The sequence below is a fragment of the Phoca vitulina genome, unplaced genomic scaffold (assembly GCF_004348235.1).
Source record: "Phoca vitulina isolate PV1807 unplaced genomic scaffold, GSC_HSeal_1.0 scaffold85, whole genome shotgun sequence".
Taxonomy (NCBI): Eukaryota; Metazoa; Chordata; class Mammalia; order Carnivora; family Phocidae; genus Phoca; species Phoca vitulina.
In genome coordinates this window covers 264,241-290,988 of record NW_022589788.1, presented here as the reverse complement: position 1 = coordinate 290,988, position 26,748 = coordinate 264,241, and the positions used below count along the sequence as shown (strand labels likewise).

The window sequence follows — 26,748 nt, the reverse complement described above, 5'->3', positions numbered from 1 at the left end:
AGACTCAGGTTCACAGTGAGCCTACCCAAAACCCTTGCTGGTGCTTTGTTTAGCCAGCCCACAAACAAAAGCGGAGCATGGGACGGGGAACGGCAGAAGGCATGGGTCCTAGCCCTTGTCTCAGCCGTGACGTTCATGCTCATGACTGCAAGTGCCTGGCAGCCGTGGTGTGGAGGGCCAGGCACACCTCTGCCCCTCGTCGGGCCTGCTGGCTCTGCTTACGGAAGGAGTCCCCCAGATGCAGTCCTGTGTGGTGAGCTTCAGGTCCTCTGAGGGTCTGGGGCGACCCCAAGGCTCTACGTGCCACAGGAGGGCCCAGGGAAAGCCTTGGTGGGGCATGGCTTGGTCACTGAAGAGCCCTCTGTGGCACAGGCAGAGCCCTCACGGTAGGGTTTGTGGACCCAGGAGTCCTGGGAGGCCTGTTCTTGGAGGAGGCCCAGCCCGGGCAGCCTGTGTGTGAGAGCCCATGTCTAAGCCAGGGCCTCAGGGGCCTGAGCCTGGGCCTGCACGTGTGGTCTCATTGCTTCCTCGTGCAGTGTGCACCCCCCTCGCACACATCCTGGAGCCAGAACGACCAGGTGCCCTGAGTTCCTGACTTCGCACGTCATTCTGACCACACCCCACGCGGGGTAGAATGGCCAGGGCCTGCGGACGTGCACCTCTGGCCACGGGTGTTTCTCTTCCTCTGGCCTACCTGTTCTAATCCTTTGCTCTTTTTCTGAGTTTCTGTTTTTGTTTTACCAGTATTATATTGTATTATGTGTTCTGTGTATTAATTCTTTTTGTGAAAAAAGCAAATATTGGCAAACACTTTATCTGTTGTTCGTCTTGTTTGTTTTGTCCTCCAGTGGATTCTTTTTGTTTTATTAGCAAGTGTGTGCGAGACCGTGGGAGGCGGGGAGGAGCAGAGGGAGAGAGAGAACCTCAAGCAGACTCCCCACTGAGCACGGAGCCCAGTATAGGGCTCGATCCCGCAACCCTGAGATGGTGGCCTGAGCCGAAAACAGGGGTCAGACCCTCACCTGACTGAGCCCCCGGCGCCCCCGTGCTGCAGGGGCTGTAAGTTAAAGGACAGCGAGCCCGTGCTTCCCTTAGGTCTGTCGGCCTCCGTGCTCAGGGTCCTTCATAGCCCAGGTTTGAGCACATTTAATATATTTTAAAACAGTTATTTAAATGTGTTGTAAATATATTTTTTGATGGTTTTACTGTTTTACATTTGTGTCTTTAATCCATTTAGAGGATTTTTTACTTTGGGGGATTTTTCTTGCCCCAGTCTTCCCCAAGAAGAGCAGCCCCTCCGCTGATGGCCAAGCCAGGCAGCATTCCGGTCCTTTCTCCGGGCCCCCTTCCACCCTGCCCAAGAACATCAGCTGTTCTTACATATCAGCATCTTGGAATGAATTCTAGAACCAACTTGTCAGGTTGCCTGAATGGTCACTTAGGATGCTGTTGCACTTAATCCACGTTATGATCATTTCAGGGCAGTTGGTCTGCGCAGGGCTGGCTCTGGCTTCCAGCAGAGAGGCATCCCCAGGTCCAAGGGCTCCTTTCCTGCCCTCCTGATGCCTGCTGGCTGCAGTCAGAGGACGGGCATGTGGGGCGGCGTGCGGGCGGGAGTGCGGGCGGGGCGGTGAGCCTGGGCTGGCCTCTCGCGGTGCCTCTGGGCCTCCTGCGGCCGGAGCCAGCGGGACGGACTCTGCTGCTTCGGCTGCGTTGTGCAGAAGGCACCCCCCACTGTGAGCTGCGTCTGACAAAAGCCCTCACGTTAGACCACTTGAGTGGAGAAATACACCGTGTTTATGTTCGGGAGAATTAATTTTTGAAGGTGGTATCAGTCAGTATGTAAATTCATTGCACTATAAATAAAAATACCGATGCTTCGGTCGATTTTGATCTTAAAGTTCGTGTACGAGTTACCCAGAATTGCCAGCAGCATATTAAAAAAATAAGACTGGGGGTGAACCCATTGTATGTCACTTTTCTTCAAACGTGAGCACTGTGCCCATTTGGTGAAATGGTTGCTTGTGTGGGACTCGTATAAAACCAGTGAAACCTTAGGGTTCTGGTTAATGAACGGTGCTATGGCCATGGGTATCTGTATGGGGAAGATAAAGTTGAGTCTTTATCCAGTAACGGACAAGAACGTTCATCCAATTAGTTAAAAGATCTCGTTGTCAACAGCAGTTTTTTTTTAAAGATTTTATTTGTCAGAGAGAGCACAAGCAGGGGGAGCAGCAGAGGGAGAGGGAGAAGCAGGTTCCCCGCGGAGCAGGGAGCCCAACGCGGGACTCGATCCCAGGACCCCGGGATCACGACCTGAGCCAAAGGCAGATGCCCAACCAGGCATGCCATCGACAGCAATTTTTTAGAGAAAATTAAAATAGGGGCATTCTTGTGACACCAAAGTGAGGTAGATTTCTTAAATGTAATAAAACTGCACCAGCCATGGGAACGAATGGTTAGTAAATGTAATTTAAAAAACCGTCTATCTATCAAGGCACATTTCTTTCAGGTTTCCAAAAAAGTACGACCCTGATTGGGAGTAAGTGTGTTTGAATCATAAAACTCCCAGAGGGACGGTATCTATTACATGAAATAGGTTTTGGAGACAAGAAGCAGGCATGGAGGCAGCTAACAGGACAGATGGTGAATAAACTATCAGAAAACGCTCAGCTTTGGTAGTGTTTTGTAGACATTGGAGAGTTGAGTCTTGATCTACTCTCGCCGTCTCTGTCTTGAAATGGGTTGCGTGCAGACCATGGACATGCATCACTGGGTGGGTGCCCAGCGTGTCTGTCCCCGCTTCCTACGCTCTGCCCGGCCTTCTGTGGTCATGATTGAGCCTTTCACGGGAGCCCCTGGTCTCTCCTTTCCTATCTGTTACATTCTTCTTCTTCTTTTTCTTTTTTTTTTTTTTAACGTTTTTACTGGCTGCTCCAGAGTTTGCAGTATATATTTGTGGCTAATCCACATCTCCTTTCAAATAGCCCCTGTACCACTAGCCCTAACCCTCTGGGCGCCACGGGGACCCTGCTCCCTGCCACTGGTACTCGGGGCCGGCATTCACATTGTCAACGCAGAATGTGTGCATAAGGGTGCTTGTCAGGTGTCTCGTTGCCATTATTCAAAACAAACCGGCATCTATTAAATCAGCTAAGAATAAGAAAAATGAAAGTTGGTTTTTTTTGTTTTGTTTTGTTTTTGTTTTTTTAACCTTCACTTCCTCTTTGATGTTCTTCTGTTCTTTATGTAGATCTGAGTTTCTGACCAAAGCATTTTTCTTCTCTCTGGAGAACTTCTTTTAACACGTCTTGCAAAGCAGTTCTACTGGCAACAGATTCCCTCAATGTTTGCCTGACTAAGTCTTTATTTCTCCTCACTTTTGGAGGATAATTTCACAGGGTGCAGAATTCTAGGTTTTTCCTGGGTGGGTTTTTTCTGTCCACACTACATATTTTATCTCTTTCTGCTGGCGTGGTTTCTGAAGAGACTGCTCCTGCCTGGTGTTCTCTGAGCGTCCTGGGCCCGGGGCCTGGTGTCTGACGTTAGTTTGGGGAAATTCTCAGTCATCATCGGCTCACGTATTTCTGCTGTTTTCCTCTCTGCGTCTCGTGTTCCCGTTACGTGTACCGTACACCTTTGCGGCTGTCCCACATCCTTGGAGACTCTGTTCTGGATTTTGTCAGTCTTTGTTCTCTTTGCTTTTCATTTTTCAAGGGTTCTGTTGCTCGATCTTCCAGCTCAGAGATTCTTTCCTCAGCTGTGTTCCGTGTAATCAGCCCATCAGAGGCATCCTGTATTTCTGCCACAGTGTTTTTATCTCCAGCATTTCTTTTTGATCCTTTCTTGGAAGCTTTGTCTCTGTTTGCACTGCCCATCTGTTTTTGTCTGCCCTCTGCTTTGTCAGAGCCTTTAGCATGTTAATCGTAGCTGCTAAAGTTCCTGGTCCTGTGGTTCCAACACCCCTGCCATGTCTGCTTCTGGTGCTTTCTGTGTCTCTTGAAACTCGGTTTTTGCCAGACGTGATGTGCTGTCTCCCGTTTTGGTTGCCAGCTCCCGCGGCCGCATGTCTTTAGAGTAGACTAGCAGGCAGTTTGCCGTTCTGGTTGCCAGCTCCCGCGGCCGCATGTCTTTAGAGTAGACTAGCAGGCAGTTTGCCGTTCTGGTTGCCAGCTCCCGCGGCCGCGTGTCTTTAGACTAGCAGGCAGTTTGCTGGGGTCTGTGCCTCTCCGTCACTTGCAGTTTATGACTCCCCGTCCACCTCCACTCGCGACGTGCACTGAAGGTGCTCACTCGCATACACGACATGCCCGTGAGCCGCAGCCTGAGCCTTCGCACGACTCGCTCCATTTAAGCTCTCGTGACTTATCTGTAGAAGTTTCCTGTAATAACCAAGGCTCTTCTTTTTAATTCCAGTTATGCCAAGGGAGATTTGGACATATCTTACATCACATCCAGAATCGCTGGTACGTTTGCCTCCGCTAACCATAAGGACGTGCTCCTGATTCTTTCCTGTCTGAGGATGGCTCATGGCATGCAGGGCACGAGGATGTGGCTGGTGGGGAAGGAGAGGGTGCCCCTTGGGCAGCCACTCACTTGCCCAAGATGTGGCCTGGGGCACCTGTCCCTTTGCCCATCATATCTCCAGGCCCTGCCATGGACAGTACCACCGTCGACCCACCTTCTCCCCCTGGTCTGGAACTTTCTGGAACTCTGAGATCGTGAGGGGAGTGATGCAAAGCACATTTAAAACTTGGGTCTCCAAACACCGAAACCAGAATCCAGACACTTGGAGACCCTGCTGTGCATCAGGCTCTCTGGCTAAACTCACTGTCCCAGAAAGCACTGTGTGGAGATCCCAGAGGGTTGGTGGGGGTGGCGAGGTCTGTGTTCTGTCCGTTCCTGGCGGCCATTGTACTGATCAGTCAGCAGCTGTGGGGAGATGAGGAGCAGGGGCCCAGGTGGCCGACTGTCCTGCCCGTGGCTGGTGAGGCTGCGGAGGCCAAGTGCCACCATCCTGTGGCGGCTGACGTGGGCTGCTCTCTTTCAGTGATGTCATTCCCAGCGGAAGGCGTGGAGTCGGCTATCAAGAATAACATAGAAGACGTACGGTTGTTTCTGGACTCCAAGCACCCGGGACACTATGCGGTCTACAACCTGTCCCCGAGAACGTATCGGTCCTCCAAGTTTCATAACCGGGTGGGTGGCCTGGACGCTGGCCTCTCACTGCATGCGGCTTTCTTCCAGTCGACCCTCAGACCCACGTGTGGCATTCCCCAGCAGTAGTGGTAGCAGGCGGAGCCCATGGCTCTGGTGGGGGGGGGGGGGGCTTGGGTACGGCGACACGGGGCCCCCGTGCAGCACACGGCGGGGACGGGGGCTTTCTCTGGAAGACTCCGTAACGTGACCCGTGAGGAGACAGATGGGCTTCAATGTGTCCCCTGGAGATTGCTAAAATCTAGGGTGCTTTGTTGCTCCTCACCAGTGAGGCTGTGAGAGGCCACGTGATTTTCTTAGTAAATGACCACGTGGGACACAGACACTTTCATGGTATTTAGACTGACCCAAGCACGGGGAAGGGTAGATTCTCCAGTCTTCTTGCCGAGTCTGCATAGCCTGGTACACATCCTAGAGCACAAAGCTCAGGAGCAGGGGGCCTGGTGGCATCTGTCCAGAGTCAGTGCCCGTGGTGGGGCTCCCCCCCGTCCCCCTGTGTCTGCTCCCCCAGCTGGTGCAGGGAGCCCAGGCTGAGCCCAGCCCTCTGCCCGCAGGTCTCCGAGTGTGGCTGGGCGGCCAGGCGGGCCCCAAACCTTCAGAGTCTGTACAGCGTTTGCAGGAACATGCATTCATGGCTCCGGCAAGACCACAAGAACGTCTGTGTTGTGCACTGCGTGGTGAGTGTGAGCCTGCCCCATCCCTGCCCTCCACCTTGGGGGTGCGGTACCTGAGAAGAAAACGTAAACCAGGGAGAGTAACCCACGCGCTGGGGAAGCTCACAATCTGCTGAGGGGATGGAAGTGAGATCCAGTGCGCCGAGGAGGGAGGCCGGCGGGGCAGCTGGGGTCCCCTGCACACTCACAGGCCTTGTCTGATACTGGGTGACGCCCCTGGCAGCACGGGACCACCTGTGCTGGAGAGCGGGGGTCTGTTTGGGACACGCTGGGCTAGCACTTGGACTTGTGGCAAGTCCTGTGAGGAGCGGGTTCTGTCCTGGTGTCTGCAGCTGGTGACCCTAGGCCTAGCTGCCCTGGCGTGGCCCCTGTCACTTCAAGGTAGCAGACCCCAGAGGGAGCAGCGGCTGCCTGTGCCTGGTGGGACCCACGCCTTCTGTGGGTCCCCACCGCTTCTTGGGGAAGACTGCCCGCACAGGTGGTCCCCCTACTCCTCTTTACAGAACACAAGGGGTCCCCACGGGTCATTCTTTCCCCGCAAGGCAGCATGCACATGAGCCTCAACAGCCTGGCCCTGAGGCCACTCTGCCTCATGGGACCCCCGTCTCTGCTCCTCCTCACTGTGGCTGAGGACAAGCCTTATTTCCAGTTTCCCACCTGCACAGTGAGGGTTTGTTAGGAACCTCTAATCTTTCTGGACTCTGAATTGTACCCCCGTCAGGTGTGTTTTCCTAAGTTCCCAAGTAGGTTTTGAGACAGGGGAAGGCCCTGTGGCTGTTGTCTAGGGAGGTGTGTGATTAGGAAGCCGCCTTCCTCCAGCCGCGGCTGTGTGAGCCTGGCCTGTGCTGTTTGTCCTAGGACGGGAGAGCCGCGTCTGCGGTAGCCGTCTGCTCCTTCCTGTGCTTCTGCCGGCTCTTCAGCACCGCGGAGGCTGCCGTGTACATGTTCAGTATGAAGCGCTGCCCGCCGGGCATCTGGCCGTCCCACAAAAGGTACGTGTGTCCCACTTTGGAGATGTCGTCCGCGGCATCACCCTCGGCCGGGTCGTAGCCGAGGGTGCTGGGAGGTGGGAAGACTTTAGGGCCCATGTGCAGAAGTGGGCGAGGCCACACAAGTTGGGGGAGTCTGTGCCTTCCTGAATCCTGGCTGGCCACTGGAGGGACACACAGCTTCAGGACAGGACCCCAAGGTATCTGACAGGAGATTTAAAGTAACTGATTAGTGTGTTGAAGGTGCTAATGAAGAAGGTAGGCAAGACCTAGGAGCATGTGGTCACTTCAGCAAAGACGGGAACTGTAAGTCTCATGTGCAAACATCAGACACGAGAAAGGCAGTGTTAGTGGAGGCTGCCCCCCTGCAGCAGAGGGAAGGGCCTCAGCCTCTTGAGGGCGGGGCCGGCGGCATGACTCAGACCAGAGCGCAGAGAGGGATCACGGGAAGGGGCTGAGCAGCCAGGCCTGCAGGCCGTCTCGGGCCATTGCGGGAGGCAGAACAATGGGGAGGGCAATGGGCAGACACAGTTGCCAGGGAATTCCCAAAATTAATGAGACACCAAGCGTCCAAAGCTCAGAGGACACAAAACAGGGTGAAACACTAAACAAACATGCAGAAAACCCACTCAGATGCACCGTACTTCGTCTCCTGGAGACCCCACACACGCAGAGCTCAAAGGTCACCGGAGGGCAGAGGTACAGACCCCGTCAGAGTTGTTGGAATCCCCAGGGCAACCAGTAAAGGTTCTGAGTACGAGAGTAGTAAGTCAGCAGAGGAAATGGACAGAGTTATAAAAAGTGCTCACTTGAGGAAAAGACCAAAGAAGAGGAAATGAGGAACAGAAAGCAGTTAGCAAGACGATGCGGTAGAAGCCGGCCACAGCAGCGGTCGAGCTCTGAAAGTGCCCATTAGGAGGAGGATCGTCAGACTGGATAAAAGAGCAAGACCCAGCGGATGCCCTGTCTGGAGGAGCCCCGCTTCTGCCATCAAGATGGAGGAAGCCGGCGTCAGCCGTGGAGGAGGGCCGTGGCACCGGTGCCGGGTGACTAATCACCACAGACTGAGCGGCTCAGAGAGCCCGCACGTGCTTCTCCACCTCTGTGGGTCGGGTGGCCAGGCTATGTAGTGTGAACTTCACTGAGAAGGTCCGCTGCTCCCTCTGCAGTCCACTTCGGCGCTCACTCAGGCTGTTGGCGGGACTCGGGTGTGGATGGGGTGTGGGCATCCTGGCTTCGTGCTGGGAATGAGGTGCATGCAGGCCTCCTGTCGTGGGGGAGAGCTCCCCGAGCAAGGCTGCTAGCGCAGTGCAGTGTGACCCACGCTCAGAGGCGGCCACCCTTCCCTCCTGCTGCTTGGAAGCCAGTCCCCACTCCCTCCCCGTCTGGAGGAGACCGGGGTCACGACACGAGGGCAGGGACAGATGCCTGGGGTGTGCACCCCGCGGGTGCCGAGAAAACCACCCAGGAGAGCTGGAGGAGTGAGGCACGTGAGAGCAGATTCCAGGTCTGTAGAGCAGAAAACAGAATTGGAAGGAGAAATGGGCAGTCACAGTTGTAGGCATCCACATTCCTGCCTCGGCAGTGGATGGAACGAGTACTTGGTCAACTCGGGACAGAACGCCGTGGGCAACCCTCTGGATGACATCTGTAGACCCTTCCACCCCACAACCAAAATAGACCTGTTCCTCTCAAGTGTTCACGGGCCATTCAGTAAGAAAGATCATATTCTGGGCCATTAAGCTGCAGTAACAGAAGGATAGCAGTCACATAAAGTGTGTTCGTGATAGAGTTACACCAGAAATTGGTAACAAACAGGGGCGCCTGGCTAGCTCAGTCAGGGGAGCATGCAGCTCTTGCTCGGGGTCGTGAGTATGAGCCCCATGTGGGCTGTGGAGATTGCTTTAAAATATTAAAAAAAAAAAAAAAAAGTAATAACAAACATAGCTGAAAAATTTCCTAAATTTTTCAAAATTAATACACTTCTGTATTACCCATGAGTCAAAGAAAAAGTCTCAAGGGAAGTTTAAAAATATTTTAAACCAGGGCACCTGGGTGGCTCAGTCGTTGAGCGTCTGCCTTCGGCTCAGGTCATGATCCCGGGGTCCTGGGATGGAGCCCCGCATCGGGCTCCCTGCTCAGTGGGGAGCCTGCTTCTCCCTCTCCCACTCCCCCTGCTTGTGTTCCTGCTCTCATCGTGTCTCTCTCTCTGTCAAATAAATAAATACAATCTTTAAAAAAAAAAAAATTTTAAACCAAATGAAAATTACATCAGATTTGTGAGGTGAAACTAGAGTGCACTGCTCCAAGGAAAGTTAGTCACACTGAGTACTCATGTCTGTGGAAACCAGATGCAGTGAGCCGACTGTCGCACTGAGTACTGATGTCAGTCGGCAACCAGGTGCGGTGAGCCGACTGTTTGTCGCACTGAGTACTCGCGTCTGTGGGAACCAGGTGCAATGAGCCGACTGAGTACTGAGTACTCGCGTTGGGAACCGGATGCGGTGAGCCAACTGTCACCCTGAGTATTCACGTCTGTGGGAACCAGGTGCGGTGAGCCGACTGGAGCTTTGGGGACATGACAGGCGGGTGACGTGGCATGCCTCTGGCCCTTGCAGGTACATCGAGTACATGTGTGACATGGTGGCAGAGGAGCCCATCACGCCCCACAGCAAGCCGATCCTGGTGAAAGCCGTGGTCATGACGCCCGTGCCGCTGTTCAGCAAGCAGAGGAACGGCTGCAGGCCCTTCTGCGAGGTCTACGTGGGGGACGAGCGCGTGACCACCACATCTCAGGAGTATGACAAGATGAGGTGAGCTCAGGGCCTCCCTGGCCCCATGGCCATCAGATTCATTCACTTTCTCTCCTCTGGGAGACTTTTAAGGAGAAAGTCTGTCAGAGCTGCAGAAAGGTGCCAAGGCCCCACCCGAGGTGGAGGTGGTGAGCAGGAACACGCTCTGTGAGCCGGTCCCACCCAGTGGGCGCCAGGTGTGGGAGGTTCCCAGGACCAATGTGCTGAGGAGTAGCTGCTTTTTTTTTTTTTTAAGATTTTTTTTATTTATTTGACAGAGACAGTGAGAGAGGGAACACAAGCAGGGGGAGTGGGAGAGGGAGAAGCAGGCTTCCCGCGGAGCAGGGAGCCCGACGTGGGGCTCGATCCCAGGACCCTGGGATCATGACCTGAGCCGAAGGCAGACGCTTAACGACTGAGCCACCCAGGCCCCGCGAGGAGTAGCTTCTTAGAAGTCAGTTCCCAGAGCAACACCTCTCCCAGAAAAATCTGGCAGGAAGACCAGCAAAATAAGGATGTGTGGATCTAAGCGTTGGTGCTTTAGGGGAGCTTGAAGTTCTTGCCGGGCTGCCGCAGCCTTCCAGGACCCCTGCTCTCTGGAAAGCTGTGTGTGACTTAAGTGAACCTTTCCTCATCATTCTGCTCTTTAGGGATTTCAAAATCGAGGATGGCAAAGCAGTCATTCCCCTGGGCATAACCGTGCAAGGGGACGTGCTTATTATCATTTACCACGCCAGGTCCACCCTGGGAGGAAGACTGCAGGCCAAGGTACGTGGGCGCTCACGCCAGCCTGGGCTGTCATTCTGTGAGTTCTCATGGAGGGTTCTGAGGCCCGGTGTTCAGCGAGAACTGCCTTGTGTAGCCCAAGGCAGAGGGGATTTTAGCCCGAAACACCCGGAGTTCCCCATACTGCAGGAGGCTGTCTGCATGGGGCGTCTGCTGAGTTACGGCTTTGGGGCTGCCCTACCTCAGACCCCGAGAAGCTGCTGGTCGGGAGGGTGCTGTACGTGAGACCCTCAGAGCCTGTCAGCTGTGAGGTGTGTGTCTGCAGTGTGAGCGGGTGGAGTCCTCCCCAGCTCGAGGGTCTCCTGTCTACACTCTGTCTGCAGGTGGCATCCATGAAGATGTTCCAGGTCCAGTTCCACACGGGCTTCGTGCCTCGGAATGCAACTACTGTGAAATTTGCAAAGTATGTGGGTGTCACGCGTGGGAGAGGTCAGGAGGGTCAGGTGCACGGTGCCCACCTGCCGTGCACCCCGTGTAAATGAGTGCCGTGCGCTGGACCCTGGTGGGGCGATGTGGTTCGCACATGGCTGGGTCGCCACACTGAGCTCTAGTCCTGGGTCTTCCCCACCTCGGAGCGTGCCCAGAGTCCAGTATGTGGCGCTTCCGTTGAGCCCCGGTGGCCGCCACTGTGCACCTAGGTGACCTGGGGACGGGCCTGGTGCGTTTCTTACTAGAATTTAGTCATTTCCACCCTGGACTGTGGTATAAACAGCTGAACGGATGTTTATTGCTTTTTTTTTTTTTTTTAAAGATTTTATTTATTCATGAGAGAGAGAGAGGCGGAGGGAGAAGCAGGCTCCCAAGGAGCAGAAAGCCCAATGCGGGACTCGATCCCAGGACCCCGGGATCATGACCTGAGCTGAAGGCAGACCCTTAACCATCTGAGCCACCCAGGCGCCCTGTTTATTGCTTTTTTAACACGTAGAGTACTTGGGATGTGCAGAGTACTCTGCTAGGCGCTGAGGTCGGAGGTAATTAAGAGAAGTTCACCATCTGGGGTTAGAGATAAAAGCAGAAATACATACAGTCGGGGATAACCCCCTTGACTTACCCAGGGCTCTTCAGGTTCTTGCATTCCCAGATTCATCACCTCGTTAGGGTAATGCATGAGGGCCTTGCACAGCACACCTCGCCCCCAGTCCCTGGTGTGTGTGCAGACCTTCTGTTTGTGGCGGAGGTGCCCAGGTAACGGGACAAGTCTGCACAGCGGGCATTGGGGATAGACAGAGAGAGAGCACGCGCGAGCGGGAGAGAGAATCCCAAGCAGACTCCCCGCCCAGCGCGAGCCCAACGCGGGGCTCGATCTCACCGCGCTGAGATCACGACCTGAGCCGACACCAAGAGTCAGACGCTTGACTGACTACGCCCCCCAGGTGGTGTCTTTTCCGCTTTGTCTCCCATGCGTGCACACCGGCCACCCGAGCAGAAGTGTTGTTCCAGGGGTGAGAGGAGAGCCGTGGAGGGGCTCTGGAGACGCCGCGTGCATGCCCAGGACCCTGTGCCCCATCCTACCCAGACAATCAAGGGAATATTGGGACCCACCCCCACAGTCCTGGGAGGACTCACTTCCGACCCTCTGGATGCCGGAGGACCAGGGAGTCATTACCTCTGACTTAGGGACTTTCATGGGGGCTGGAAAGAGGGCATTTTTGCCTGAACGTCCCAGTGTGCCAGCGCAGAACCTGACCGAGCTGCGTTCTTGGGCCCATGCATCAGTGTGTGCAGTGCTTCCAGAAGCGGATCACGTGGTTAAATGGGGAGAAAGCTGTGGAGCTGCCTGATCGATGCAGACGAGCGTGTGTCTCCGGTGGGCAGGACCCATTTTGCAGAGGCGGCTGAAACAGGACAGCTTGAGAAAAGAACTTGGAGCAGCATTAGCGGGTCCATCCTCGATGAGACCTTCTGTCACGAGGGAGGGTCCCCGGTGTGTTTAAGTGGGCAGAATTGCAATCTGTGACACAAGGCAGCATTTCTGTTTCTGAGCCAAGCATGTTGGCCCCTGGTGCCACCCAGTGAGGCCTGGGCCTTACGCCCTCCTGAAGTGCAGGGCGGGGTCGCGGGGGTTGTGGCCCTGCTCACAGACCCTCATTGTTCCCTCACTGACCTGCTGGGTGAGCTGGGCAGGCCCGGCCCCGGAGGCCATCTTTGGGGACCAGCCAGGGTGGGGAGGTGGGGATGGGTGGCCACCAGCGTGGTGCCCAGAGCTACCCCCAAGGCCCTGTGGCCCCCGGAGCTGAGCCTGCAGAGGTCATGTGCTCCTTTGTGTGGACCCCTGCCTCACTCCTTCCTTGTGGATGGGGGTCTAGGCCTCCTCTGGTCCTTGCTGGCTGCTGGACTCCCCCTTGACTGACACTGCTGCCTTGGGGCTTACCACCACGGTTCCCACGGGAGCCACTCCTGCCTGGCGGCGCAGTGACCTGCATCATCTCCTCGTTGTGGGTGCCCAACCTAGAGAGGAGGAAAGTGTGGGGTGGCCTGAGAGCCTGAGGAGCTCCCCTCCTGCCCACGTTGCCCCAGCAAGAAGAGCTCGGCTTCGGGCTGTTGTTGCCCATACAGCTGCTCTGTTGGGTTTCCTCCCCTTGCGCAAAGGTGGTTTTGTCTTTGGAGGAGTGGGAAGGACTGAAACCAGCGGACGTTCCACATTAGGGTCACACCTGCTCGCTGATTTTATTTCATTGGGTCCTTGGAAGTAAGACTTAAAAGGCTGCCGGGCTTTTCCTACCCAGACTGACCACCCAGTCTGCCCCCACGTCTGCGGCCCCACTGCCCGGTGGCTGTGGTTCATTTTGGGTTATGGGTGCCACATGGACGTCACAGAGGACTGTGGGCCCCTCCTCCCACAGCTTGGGTCACTCAGGAACCCGCTGCCCCTTTTGAAACAGTAAGTAACCGCCCAGAGCTGTTAGGTGGCGTGAGAGAAGATGAAGGCTGGGAGCCTGCTGCCCAGCTGGAGAACAGGGCTTAGCAACGTGGTTTGTGAACATGTTATGAGAGGTGATCTTAGGGAACACGGGGAAATGCTGGAATCCCTAGAGAGGTACAGAGCCCCAGAATTCGAGGTCAGTGACCTGGCAGCCACAGCCCCCACTGCCAGCCCCACAGGTGACGCCCACACGCCCGCTCTTGGCATTCCTTGTCTTTCTTCTTCCCGCCAGCCGTGGGCCCTGCTGCCTGTCCCCTGCCACCCTCCCCCCTTCTACAGGGCGTTCCAGAGGTCTGGGTTTGACGGCCACTTGTGAATAGTTGGGGATTTTTGCCAGGGTGGGCAGCGTCGTTTTATGGAAACACGCATTTAAGGTCCCCCCAATCTGGATCGCGGGACCTGAGGGGTGAGGGCCAGGGTCCCCGCCCGCACACCTGCCCCGGTGAGCACGCGTGCCGTTTTGTGCTCACTTTTGGTTAATGTGGGGCGGCTGACCCGTGAAAGTCCTTCCTGACTGGCGTCTGGTCTCCCCTGGCAGGTATGACCTGGATGCGTGTGACATTCAGGAGAAATACCCGGATTTATTCCAAGTGAACCTGGAGGTGGAGGTGGAGCCCAGAGACAGGCCCAGCCGGGAGGCCCCACCCTGGGAGAGCACCAGCATGAGGGGGCTGAACCCCAAAATCCTGTTTTCCAGCCGGGAGGAGCAGCAAGACATTCTGTCTAAATTTGGTGAGATCCTTGTTTTCCAAACACACAGCAGGTGGTGGTGCCGCCACGGGAAACTCCTGGGGGCTGGGCTTGCCCCCATCCCCGTGTCCAGCTGTGCACTGGCGTACGGAGGCCCGGAGCCCCCACTTGGGACCTTCCCCGACACCAGCTTTCACGCCTAACGTGCTCGCATTTCCCGGGTTCGGGCCTCTACAGCTGCTCCCAGAGCCCCAGGACCGTGGGTAGCCCCTGCCCTGGGGGTCATCATGGGCCAGCTGCGGGGGTCAGGTTGGAGTCGCTTGCTGTTTCCAGTGTACCTGGAAGAAGTCAAGGCTTTGTTCCGGACCCGCAGGGCACAGCGGGGCAGACCGTCCCTCTCCGAGTTGGTTATCTCGTGAGCAGTTAGAAAGGGGCACATGCAGCCCCACGGCGGGCAGGGCTTGAGGTCTCGCTTGCTGGCTGCGACACGGTCGTTTTCGCGTCCTTGGTTTGCGTCTTCCGTCCCCTTCCCTGAGAAGCGTGTGTGTATGCACGTGTGGTTTGGGGCAGCAGCTGAGCCGACACGGAGCTGCTCCCACACCGGGCCCTCTTTGGTGGTCAGCGCAGGTTTCCCGTGCTTCGGAATCGGGCGTCCGGCTGTGTGGCCTGGCCGCTCCACGAGACGCTCCGCAGCCCAGGGCCTTGGCCGCTGCAGGCGGTGGAGGCCTTCCGGGCCGTTCCTGACGCGCCCTTCCCCCCGCAGGGAAGCCAGAGCTCCCCAGGCAGCCCGGCTCCACCACTCAGTACGACGCTGAGGCGGGGTCTCTGGAAGCCGCGCCCGCGGAGTCTGAGTCCCCACAGAGCAGCTGCACGGACTCCAGCCGCTTCCTGCACACGCTGCATTGGCACGGTGCGTGGGGGGCCGTGGGCGTGGCGGGATGCGCCCTGGCCCTCACCTGTGCATCTTCTGCCCGCCGCTGTTTCCCGGCCTCTGGCGAGGCCTCACCCTGCCGTCCGGCTGCTATGCTTTTCTTTTCAGAGGAGAGAGACACAGAGACGGGCCCCGAAGCTCACTTTGCCAAGGAGAGCGCGTCAGCCCCAGCCGAGGACACAGGTGGGAGTGAGCCTTCCGACGAGGACGCGGCGACGCTCTCAGCCGAGAGCAGGGACGCGGCTGACGAGGACACGCCAGGCCCAGCAGCGAGGGCGCAAGAGCAAGAGTTGATTTTTGACGCGGCCACGCTGGGCACGCCGCAGGAGCCCACGCTGCAGGACAGTGTCGACCTCCTGGGGCTGGACTCCGAGGCAGGGCTGGCGCCCCCCATGCAGGCCTGCGGGGCAGCCCCCAGTACCGCCGACCTGCTCAGCCGCCTCCTGGGAGCCCCTGACACGGCTCCAGAGGTCCCCCGCGGAGATCTGCTGGGTGGCGAGGCCCCCCTGCTCTTCGCAAGCCCGGCCCCTTCCTTGAGCTCACAGAGCCCGCCCCGTGAAGGGCCCGCTGCAGCTGGTACGTTGCTCCATCCGCTGGGGGAACAGAGGATAGGGTTTTAGCAGCTTGGCCTTGTTGTCAAGATTACCTGGGAGGGGCTTCTGGGAACGGACGGGGTGGGGTCAGTGCCCGGCCCCTCAGCCACCCACTGGGGAGCAGCCCTGGGCCTGCTGGTCAGACCGCAGACCCGGGCCAGCCGCAGACCGAGGCTGCTGTGCGGGGCGACTCCTGAGGCCCCTCTGGCTCTCCCGTCCCAGGAAGGGCTAACCCTCCCCTCTCCCCGGGGAGTCTCGGGCAAGGGCATCCTGGCGTCCAGCACCTTCTTGGAGTCGATGCTGCGGCCTCAGCCTGGGTCTGAGGGGCTGTGGTGCTGATGGGACTTGCTCAGCTTCCCGGCTGATGCTTTGGGCCGAAGGCGCCTGCACAGAGCCTCACGTCCGCCCACTTCCTGGGTGTCCTTCCGCAGCCGACCCGTTTGACCCTCTCCTGCTGCCGTCTGGTCCAGACACCCAGCCCTGCTCCAAGCCTGACCTCTTCGGTGAATTTCTTAATTCAGAATCTCCTGCCGCCGCCCCCGCACCCTTCCCCTCCACCCACAGCGCCCCACCCCCAGCCTGCAGCACCGACTTCCTGCACTTGGGTAAGCACTGCAGTCACCTGCTGTGGACCCTGGGCCGACGGAGGGCAGCTGTGGGGTCCCCCTCCCCTGGCAAGGTGACGCAGCCTGCAGCTGTCCACCCCGTGCACTCTGCGGGGTTTTGGAGGAGGCAGAAGGCAGTTTCTGGGGGCACCAGCATGCAGCCCCAAGTCCATGTGGCTGGCCATGGGGTGGGAGGTCTTTGAAGATGTGTAGACCCTTATTGCTGCTTTGAATAGCGGCTCCGCTTGCTGACCCCCTTGTCCAGTTGGTTAGTTCAGTGACCACGGGACGCGTCCTTGGGCCCCTGAGGAAGAAGGAAGCCGGTCGGTGTGGGCCGAGCCCAGTGCAGCTCCCTGGGGACCCTGGGGGTGCGTGTGCTCAGCTCTGCTCACATGAGGGGGGACAGAGGGTGCCCTCCCAGCCTCCCACAGAGGGGACTTATGGCTGCCTGCCCCCACCAGGGGATACCCCAGATAGCTCTGCTGTCTTTCCAGGGGATCTACCGGCAGAGCCCGGCAAGATGACGGCCTCCACCAGCCACCCAGATCTGCTGGGAGGGTGGGAGGCCTGGGCTGAGGTGCCGGCCCCCGCGCCCACTGCGGAAGGTACGTCTCGGGTGGGACCCCATTCCCAGAGAAGGAGTGTGGGCCGGGAGGGCTCGGCGGGAGGCGTGAAGGGGGTCCCTGAGAGTGCTCCTTCGTGTTGTCCTGTGTCCCGTGGCTCCTTTGCCTCCTGGAGGCCCCTGGGCCTCACGGTTCTGAGGTCTGAGATCATGACCTGAGCCAAAACCAAGAGTCAGACGCTCAACCAACTAAGCCACCCAGGCACCTTTGGAATTCAAAGTATTTTTAATTGATTTATAAGAATTCTTTATGTAGTAACAGCTACACTTGTAACGACTGTATGGTGTTCCGTCCCGGGGTGCACAGTGCTGACTCGTTCTGACCCTCAGTGTCTCACATTTAGAATACCCTCCAGCTATGCCCTTGTGAGGAACATCGTAAAGCACGTTCACACGTGACATGGGTTCTGGGAGGTGGGACTCCAGGGTCAGAGCCGTGTGAGTTGGTAGACTAGCTTCTGTAAGGAGGCCATGGACGTGGACGGCCTTGTCTGGGGCTGGTGTGGGCACGCACACTAGCTGAGTGCAGCCTCAGGAGCGTCCCGGGGGTGCACCTTCTCATGCCCTCTGCCCTTCTCCAGGTCCCTTCTTCTCTCCAGGAGGCCAGCCTGCCGCCCCCGGCCCCCCAGCCAGCTGGACCAAGTCTCAGAGCCTGGACCCGTTTGCAGACCTCGGTGACCTCAGTTCTGGCCTCCAAGGTGACGTGTGGGGCCCCAAGCGCTGGCCCACGGCAGGAGGGTGCGGTCTGTGCTCCCCTTGCAGGGGCTGGCGAACGAGGCATCAGGCATGTGCGGGCCGTCTGGGGAGTAGGGACTTGGAGCCCTGGAGGGATGGACAAGATGCCCCACCCAGCGCCTATGTCTGCTGCCCTTGGCCTTGAAATCTCCTGGGGAACATGTCCTCCGGGTCCCTCGGTCTCCTCCAGACGCATGTGGGGCGTTGAGTACCACGAGTATCTGAGTGGGTTCCTCATCCTTGGCGGTCAGCAGGCGGGTGCAACTCCAGGCTGGAGACCGTGTTTGCTGGAAAGGCCCATTGCTCAGGCCTGCGGCGCCACAGGGGGTGGAGCTCTCCTTCCACAGCCCCTCACGGCGCCTAGCCAGCCTTCACTCTGGTTTGGAGATGCATGTTCCTCGGTGCTGGGGAAACTCCTGGCACCTGTACTTTCTCGTTCCCCTCTTGTGATGCGCCCTGGGTCTGCAGGACCGCCTCCCCTCCCCTGCCCCACGTCTCTGGTACATTGGGGCTTGCTCTGCGTCTGTCCGTTGAGCCTTGAGGCTTTCCTTCTTTGAGTAGTTCCTGGCATTTCAGGTTGCGTCGTCTCTCTCTGAGGGCATTCCTTGGAATTTGGGTTTGCCCTTGGCCTTCTGCACCTGCGTGGCCTGTCTCTGGCCACTCACACCGGGATGGGCTGCCCAGAGCCTCCTGTTGGGGGGGCAGGACCTCTCAGGTCCCAAGTGACCCATGATTGGGCTGGAGCCCGGTCCTCAGGGTTGCACCGGGGCCCCAGGCCCTCTGTCACACGCCCTCAGGAAACGGGATCCTGACAGAAGCTGACAGAAGGAAAGGAGAAACAAACTCAGACCCTGGTTGTAGACGTCAGACCCCTCTCGACAAGTGATCCAGCTGCTGGACCTGAGGTTGGCACAGCGATGGAGTTGCTGGGGGCGCCCCCCGCCCGGCCCCGCTGGCAGGGCCCCGCGCCCCGCGGTGTTCCCAGCCCCCGGCAGCACCCGCACAGACACGCCCCGTCCCAGGCACCTCTGGGCCTCCGTCGAGACTCTGATGGTCCCCTGACCACATGGACCGGAAACCAGGAACGGCAGGATAACCGTCAGTCTTCACGCGCTTTGACGATGAGCAGTGAGTGGGTTATTTAGGAAGGATAACGGCGCCCTGAACCGGGTGAACGTGGACGCGGCTCAGCCGGGGGTTCGCAGCCGCAGCGGAGCCTTCTGGTCAGCATCAGGAACCTTCCCTCAGCGTGTCTGAAAAGATAGCAAAATAAACCCAAAGCAAGTGGAAGGAAGGAAATAATAACCAAAATCCGTGAAGTAGAAAACTGATGAAACAGAACCTGGTTTTTTTAAAAGATCAGGAAAGCTCAAAAATCAGTAAAAGCGCAGACAAAGCTCTACTGGGACAGATTGAAAAGGACGATCACACAAGGACATGGGGACGTCCCTGCGGGGACAGCGAGGGTGCGCGGGCCGTGGGCACTGACATCGGTCGCGTCCTCAGAGCTGGTCCCCAGCAAACCCAGTTGGCGCAGAGGCTGTTGTGGGAATATCCTTGTAACTGTGAGGAAAACGAATTCACACTTGAAAGTCTCCCAAAAAGGGAACCTCCAGTCCTAGATGGAGAATTTCATTGGAAAATTTTACCAAATGTTTCAAGAATTCCTACTGATTCCCCAGGGTCTTCCAAGATATGGGAAGAGGAGGGAAAGTTTTCCAGTTGATTTTAGGAAGCTAGCGTGACCCTGATACCAAAACCAGAATCTGTACAAAAAAAAAAAAAACAAAAAAAACTGCAGGGCAACGTCCCTCATAAATACAGACGCAGACTCTGAACAAAACACTAGCCTAGAGAACTGTCCGCACACAGAGTCGTGCACCACAACCGGGAACGAGGTGGTTCGCCGTCCCACAGCCGGGTAACGGGGTGCCCCACCACGGGCCCAGCAGAGCGGTCAGCACCCCGTCAGCAGTGCAGGGGGGGCTGTTGGTGGTCAGCAGCGTGGACTTGCGTGCTGGGGCTGCCGGCACGGAGCCGGTGAGGCCGCCCAGGCCGCGGCAGATGGAGGGGCAGACCGTGCTCACGGGTCTGTAGGTTCAGCAGGGTTCCTACCGGGAAGCCCAGCGAGGGTTTCGGTCGACACGGACAAGCTCGTGGTAACGTTTATTTGGGAAGTGAGAGGACCTCGAGTGGCTGAAGCGTTTCTAACGGAACAGGAACGTGGGAGCGTCGCCCACCCCCACCCCCGGCTCTGGGCTTAGGGTGTGGGTGCTGAAACCAGCACCGCCTGGTGTCGGGAGTCGAGCAGAGCAGGGCACCCCCGAGTGGGCCCACACGCGCCAGCGGGCTTGTGACGGAGGTGCAGACCCACCACGGTGGCGCTGGAGCGACGGGCAGCACAGGCAGCCTAAAGCTTGGCCTCACACCGGGCGGCTCGGCATCGGCTCCACATTGAGGTGCAAACATGAGACACTTCACTTGGGGGAGGAGAGCATGGAGGAGCAGGTCTCTGGAACCCAGGGCGTGGTTTGCGTGTCACACGAACCACAACGGAGAAAATGATGCACGTCGTCATCACGGTTTGCTTTGCTAAAGACTGAAGGGTGGGAAGACAAGCTGTGGATGCAGAAAACATGTTTTTGAGCCCCGTGTTTGCCCTGGAGCTGACACCTGGGATACATGAGCACGGCAGTGAGCAAAAAGCCATCCACTCAGAACACGGGCGGCGAGTGCCTGTGCCCAGCGTGGGGGCCACCTGGCTGGGGGCCACCCCCAGGGCGTGGCGTGGCCACAGTGGAAGGAGTGTGGCCCCAGGTGCCGGTGGGGGTGCGAGACGGCTCGGCCGCTCCGCCACGGAGCTGGGCGGTTTCCAACAAAACTAAGTGCAGCAACCACTTATCCCAGACTCACGGCAAAACTTCCTACGCGGTGTTCATAGCGGCTTTGTCTGTAACTGCCCAAAACTGGAACCAGCCCTGAGGTCCTCCCAGGGGTCAGGGATTGAACCAACCGCGTTGTCTTCACCACAAAATGCTGCTCAGCAATAAAAAGGAGCAGGTCCTGCGTGAGAAGCACCAACCGCAAAGCTTACTCTCTGATTCCGTCTCTAGAACATTCTTCCCCTAGGACGGGGAACATGAATGTCGTGGTCTGGTGCTTACACGCGCATGTGCGTGTGGTCGCCGTGCACGCTCACGCTGGTGTGCACGTGGCAGCTGGTGCAGCCGGGACCTGGGGGCCCGGAGCTGGTTGTACGGCTTGCTGTGCGTCAAAGAAGCAGCCGTGCATTCTGAGGGTGAGTGGGGAGGCGGTGCCCGCGCTTGTCCCCGCGCGTACCCGCTGTCCCCAGCCCCTGTGGACGTGAAGTCCTGGAGACAGCAGTGCCCCCGTCCGTAGCGGCTTCACAGGGCGCGGCAGCCATCACGCGTTCGGACACTCAACCCGCTGTGAACTGTCTCCCCAGGCTCACCTGCTGGATTTGCTCCTGGGGGTTTCGGCCCCAAAACAGCCCCTCCTCCCACGGGTGGCAGTTCCTGGCAGCAGACGAATCGGCCCCCGGCCCAGGGCACCGCGCGGCCCCCCCAGTCCAAGCCACCCCCCAAGGCCTGCGCACAGCCAAGGCCTAACTATGCCGCCAACCTGAGTGTGATCGGCAGCCGAGAGGAGAGGGGGGTCCGCGCCCCCAGCTTCGGTAAGTCCTGCCTCGGTCTCCTGTGTGTGGCTTTTTCAACTTTCCTGTGAAGCGGTTCGTAAAGCGGCGTCCTGCTGTTGCTCCCACTCCTGGCCCGACCTGGGAAGGAGTGCTCAGCGAGGCCCACGTCTGTTCGCTCGGCGGGGGCTCCCGCGGGGTGGCAGGGAATGCTGCGGCCAGGCCCACGCTGTCCGGGAGCCCACAGCCGTGTCTGTCACGGGGACGGCACATCCGCGTTGACCCCAGGAGGTGACGGACGAGGCTGTCCTTGGATCCCAAAGGGTTGTTGAGCTAGACACTGTTCTGCAGGCTGCAGGCTGGGATGTACGCCGATTGGCAGGCCGCCCGTTCCTGACGAACTTTTCTTCCGAAGCGTTGGGGCAGCGGTGGGTCTCGCCCAGTGTGCACCCATGGGCACAGCCCCCGGCGCATTGTCTGTCGGCCAAGCCTCTGTTCGCTCGTAGGTCAGAAGCCGAGAGTGTCGGAGAGCGACTTTGAGGACCTGCTGTCCGACCAGGGCTTCTCCTCCAAGGCCGACAGGAAGGGGCCGAGGACCATGGCCGAGATGCGGAGGCAGGAGCAGGCGAGGGACGCGGACCCCCTCAAGCTGAAGGTGAGGGGGGCTGGGCGCCCCGAGTCTGCATGGGGGGGTCTCCTGCGGACGTGATTGGCCTTCACCCTGAGCCAGCCAGCAGCCGCCTCGTGAGGCTCCTGACTCCCGGACACGAAAGGGTCTCGGTCCAACGTGTTTGCAGAGACAGACAGCACTTGTGTTTACGCTTACGTGTGTTTTTGGACATGTTTTGGGGTGATTACATCTCGCTGCTCTGGACACGGCTTCGCGATGCAGCTCTGCGGGGCCGCCTTGTCCTGTGCAGCGTGTGGCTAGGCCCAGGGAGCGGTGTCGACCATGCCTGGGTGGGGTCAGCACAGAAACCGGGGCATCGGGTCTGGGTCTAGGCCGAGCGTCTCACGGTCAGAGCCTTGCTCCGTGTGGTGGGTGGTTTGTGGAGCCATCGGAAGGATGGCCAGCGGCTTGGCGGGTAGAGGGGGCAGAGGGGGCAGAGGCCCCGATCTGCTCTCCGCAGCACCTGTGCGTCCCGCAGCTCCTGGAGTGGACCGAGGGCAAGGAGAGGAACATCCGTGCACTGCTGTCCACCCTGCACACCGTGCTGTGGGATGGTGAGAGCCGCTGGACGCCCGTGGGCATGGCCGACCTGGTGACCCCTGGGCAGGTGAAGAAACATTACCGCCGCGCCGTGCTGGTGGTGCACCCGGACAAGGTGAGTGCTGGGCGGGGGCGGGGGCGGGGCAGGATCGGGGGCGGCGGCGGGGTGCCGGGAGCAGGACTAAGGGCTCCTCCCCCTGGTCCGGCCCCCAGGCCGCAGGGCAGCCCTATGAGCAGTACGCCAAGATGATCTTCATGGAGCTGAATGACGCGTGGGCCGAGTTCGAGAGCCAGGGCTCCCGGCCCCTCTTCTGAGCCTGTTGTGGTCGAGGCCGTGTGTGTGGCTCACGGAGCCCGAAGCTGCTGAGCTCAACCCCCGGGGGCCCGTCCGTGGCCGTCATGGCGTGGGCTAGTGTGGCCACCCCGGATCGCTGTGCCCACTGTCCTCGGTGGACTCGACAGACGCCGCTCCCCGGCATGAGAAGAAAGAGCATTCCAAAGCCTCTGATTTTCCTTTTCTTTTTCTGGTCCCAAAGGAAATGTTGATTACGCGCCCCCCATAACTGTCACGGTTTGTGATTCCTTTCATTTTGTCCAGTGGCCAAGGGCTCTGCCCGCGGTAGAGTGCACTGCTCAGCTGTCCTGCCCTGAACCCCGTGCGCGAACACTCCTTTTGTGTGTGATCAGCCTGGCGGCCGCCTGTACATAATTAAACTATTTTCTGATGACGCTTGTCTTGGCGCCGTGTGACCTTCTCTGGGCAGTGGTGCCATCATCAGGCTCGTCTCAGCCCTGACCACAGAGATGAGCACAGGAACCCGCCGGCGAGCAGCGGACTCGGGCCTCTGTGGGCCTCCGGGCAGAGTGGCTCTCGGTCTAGGGGTCGGCCCTCACCGTGAGCACTGGACAGGCCCCACGGTCACTGCGCATGGCCAGAACAGAACGATGCTGGCCCAAGTCCACGTCCCACCGGGTCCCTCCTCCGCAGAGGGAGGCGGACACGGGCTCTTCGGATGCTGCTGTTGAGGAAATTCAAAGCAAGAGCTTTCTTTGACGAGAAGCCTGTTGAGGAGGTGCCGGGTATCCGGTCCTGCATGGTCACTCTGTATGCGGGCTTGGGGGGGCACCTGTCAGCACGACGCTTTGGTCAGAAGGGACATTACAAGCTCCCAGGGTCATCCTGCTCCTGTCCTGGGCTGGCCTGGGCCGAAGCTGCCACACAGTCTGGTCAGCGCTGTAGGCCTCGGGGAGCTCGTGTGTGGTCCCTTTTTGCGGAGTCCAGTGTGATACCGGAGAGAAGGAGGATTCCATGGACTGGAGAGGGGCAGCCTCTGCCCTGCGTCCCGTCGCATGGGTGGGATGTAGGAGTTGACGTGGACTTGAACCATCGGTCAGTAAGGCCTGGGTGTCAGCCCGTAAACACCAAGTGGACGGCTCGTGTCTGGGCCGCCGCGAGCCCAGCACCAATGCCCCCAGGTAGAGGCCTCACCTAGAGTTGGACACTGACCAGAAGCTCAGATCCCACCTTCCCCTGCCAGTGACCACATTGGCCCGAGACTCACCAGCCCTGTGGGTGCGCAGCGCGCGAGGCCCGGGGCTCGGAGGAAGGAGAGGCTCTGGCTTTTTGCCCTGGGGTCCCATGGCCGCAGGACCAAACCAGAGGCTGGGACCCCGCCTGCCCTCTGGCCCTTGGGCTTGGCCCCCTCCGCTCCCCTCCTGGCACCCCTGCAGCTCTGAGTCTGGACGGAGGGCGGGGGGGAGAAGGTGGGTCTGGGCCTCGGCGCCATCCCTTTGCAGAGGTGACGGGTTCCCATGGTGGTCCGGGGCCCCACGGTGTGCTGAGTGACTCAGGCCGGTGCGGGCAGGCTCCCTGTGTTTGTTATGCGTTCGCTGCTATTTTTAGTCTCCAGCTCTTTTAACAGATAATGAGCGGCCTAAATAGCTTCAGAGATTTCACATCAAAGCTGCTCTGGATCCAGCACCAGGGCCAGACCCTCCAGGAGCCCCTCCCCAGCCCGTGCTGCCCTGGGAGAGGGGAGCTGCAGCAGCCCACCCGCCCCCTTAGTTTCTGCTTTTGGCACCGGCCCTAATTTACTGTCTTAGAGTGACATTCCAGAGGTTTCCACCTGCCCAGCCCACAGAGCTCTTAGCCTCCAGGCCATGGACCCAGTGTGGGGCTGTTGCGGTGCCCTGGCCTGTCCCCTGACTGTGGGGCTGCAGTGATGAGTACAGCCAGCCCGTCATGGGTCCTGGGGGCGGGGGGCGACGGACTCAGATAAGGGACCCAGCAGAGGAGCTGCCTCCCCAGGCTGCCCCCTTCTATAAACCCAGGACCCCGTGTCCACCCCGGGTCTGCAGAGGATGCCCCCACCCCCGGTGACTGGCGTCCTCGGCCACGGAGGGACACCGCTCTGCTGGGTGTGTGGCCCATGCCCCCCTCCCTTCCTGCTCCCAGACTGTGGGCGTTGCCTGCTCCCCGAGCCTGGGGTCCTGGCCGCGGTGTTAGTGGATTTGTCTTTGTGCCCTAGTGACTCGTCCTCGTTCCTTCCAGCAACTGCTGTGTGTTTCTTGCGGCAACTTGGGGGTGGTCTCTGTGGTTCCCGTGTAGGATGGTCTGAGAAGTCTTCCGTGTCTCCCTGCCAAGGGGGCCCCTTCCAAGGCTGGCCACACCCTCAGGCAGCGTGGCCTCGGGCAGCGAGGCCCGTGTTCTTGGCTCCAGTGCAGAAAACGGCCTGGAGGAGCGCCTGGCCAGTAGAGCACACGACTCTTGATCTCAGGGTTGCGAGCTCGAGCCCCACGTTGGGTGTAGAGATTACTTTGAAAAAATAAAATCTTTAAAAAGAAAAAAAAGGAACAGAAAACAGGCTTGAATTCTGTTTCCGCCTCATTTCTGGCAGATACCCATTTGTGGGAAATAAATACTCGCTCATCCCACCCCTCCAGTGCCTGTGGCCGAGTCTGGGGGCCTTTCTGAGGGGTGGGGTCCAGCTCAGCTGCCCTGGTCACCTGCCTGGCCACTCTGCCTGGGGCCCCTGAAACAAAGGCCCTAGTCCGGGTCCCCCCAGGGTAGATCCATCAGGCCGTGCAGGGCACTAGAGTGGCAGGGGGTCCCTGCTCAGCCTGCCCTTCCTGGCCCAGCTGCCATGGGGCCGAGTCCACTCACTCTGGGGTCTCCCTCAGAGACCTTCTGGGACCCCACCCCATTTCCTGCAGCCTGTAGGGTGACCACTGGGGCCTCAGGCCTATGTCCCCGGACCTGCAGAGGGTCCTGGGAGATGCACCGCACCCAGCACTGTGGGGCTGAGAACTCTGGGCCAAGAGGGACCCTCTGTCCCATCACTAAAGCTAGCTTGGACCCCCAGCAGATGTGGGCAGACCCCAGAGGTTGCTGTGGGTACTGCCAGGAGCAGCCTGGGCCGGGCCTCCCGGTCTCGGTGACAAGCTGCTGGGACAGGCAGGCCGGAAGGAGAGTGTCTTGGCCACCAGGAGGGCAGAGCAAAGACGCGCACACAGGGTCTGGTGTTGGTGTCCAGCCGAGCCCTGTGGCCCACGCACTCAGGCTGGGAGCGTCTCCTGGGCAGTGAGGAAGGCCCGGACAGGGTCTCCTCCTAAACAAATCCTGCTGGGTGGGGCCCCTTGGGGAGGAAGACCCCCTCCCCCCACCTGGAGCAGCGGGAGGCTTCATTCTCCCTGGCTGGTGGGGGGGCCACGGGGACCCCCAGAGGTGGCCAGAGGTGTGGCCACAGCCCAGCTCAACCCAGCCGCGCAGAAGCGCTGAGAGCGTCTGCGGGCTCGTAGCTGGCTCAACCAGGGTTGTTGATTGCACTGGTCAGGGTGGGACAAGGGTGTCCCCAGGTCAGTATGCTCGGAGGTGGAGAGGCAGGGCTGTCTCCGGGAGGAACACTTGTCCAGAGCCAGCTCACTGGTGGCCCTCTGGGTAGGCGCCTCGGTGCGGGGGGGGGGGGGGGGGGGGGGGGGGGGGGCGTCTTGGAGGCTGGTCCACGTTGTACACGTGTTATTAGGGCGGACAATGCCCACAGTGCGGACAAACACCTTTATCTGTTCCGTCAGTGGGGGAGTCGGGCTGTTTGGCTCTGTGTCCCCCGCTGAGGAGCCCTCAGCCTCTCCACGGCCCCGTGCCCTTTGGTCTGGACACGGGCTTCTTGCCCGGGCGCAGTGCGCTTGTGGGCCATCCGCTAGCTGGGCGCACACCTTGCTGACCACCAACGTGAGGGCAGGACAGAGGCCCTTCCTTGGGGCTCGGGGGGCCTCTGGGTCATGTCCTGCAGGGATGGGGTTGACCTGGGTGGTGTGAGCCCTTCCAGAGAG

At 59.0% G+C, this 26,748-nt stretch overlaps 1 protein-coding gene across 7 annotated transcripts in view; it reads left to right on the top strand.

Moving 5' to 3' along the window:
* GAK (cyclin G associated kinase) overlaps positions 1-25,227 on the top strand; it is a 56,423-nt gene extending 31,196 nt beyond the window's left edge. For all 7 annotated transcript variants that reach the window (XM_032395491.1, XM_032395492.1, XM_032395490.1 and 4 more), the window contains 17 exons: positions 4,417-4,466; positions 5,051-5,199; positions 5,772-5,894; positions 6,750-6,883; positions 9,499-9,693; positions 10,323-10,440; positions 10,782-10,861; positions 13,920-14,113; positions 14,835-14,981; positions 15,111-15,578; positions 16,027-16,200; positions 16,695-16,805; positions 17,404-17,520; positions 21,024-21,251; positions 21,716-21,864; positions 22,358-22,534; positions 22,633-25,227. In XM_032395491.1, coding sequence (XP_032251382.1) covers positions 4,417-4,466; positions 5,051-5,199; positions 5,772-5,894; positions 6,750-6,883; positions 9,499-9,693; positions 10,323-10,440; positions 10,782-10,861; positions 13,920-14,113; positions 14,835-14,981; positions 15,111-15,578; positions 16,027-16,200; positions 16,695-16,805; positions 17,404-17,520; positions 21,024-21,251; positions 21,716-21,864; positions 22,358-22,534; positions 22,633-22,734 — 2,716 coding nt within the window. In that variant the 3' untranslated portion in view covers positions 22,735-25,227. The remainder of the gene's footprint in view (positions 1-4,416; positions 4,467-5,050; positions 5,200-5,771; positions 5,895-6,749; positions 6,884-9,498; positions 9,694-10,322; positions 10,441-10,781; positions 10,862-13,919; positions 14,114-14,834; positions 14,982-15,110; positions 15,579-16,026; positions 16,201-16,694; positions 16,806-17,403; positions 17,521-21,023; positions 21,252-21,715; positions 21,865-22,357; positions 22,535-22,632) is intronic.
* Positions 25,228-26,748: the final 1,521 nt, after the last annotated feature.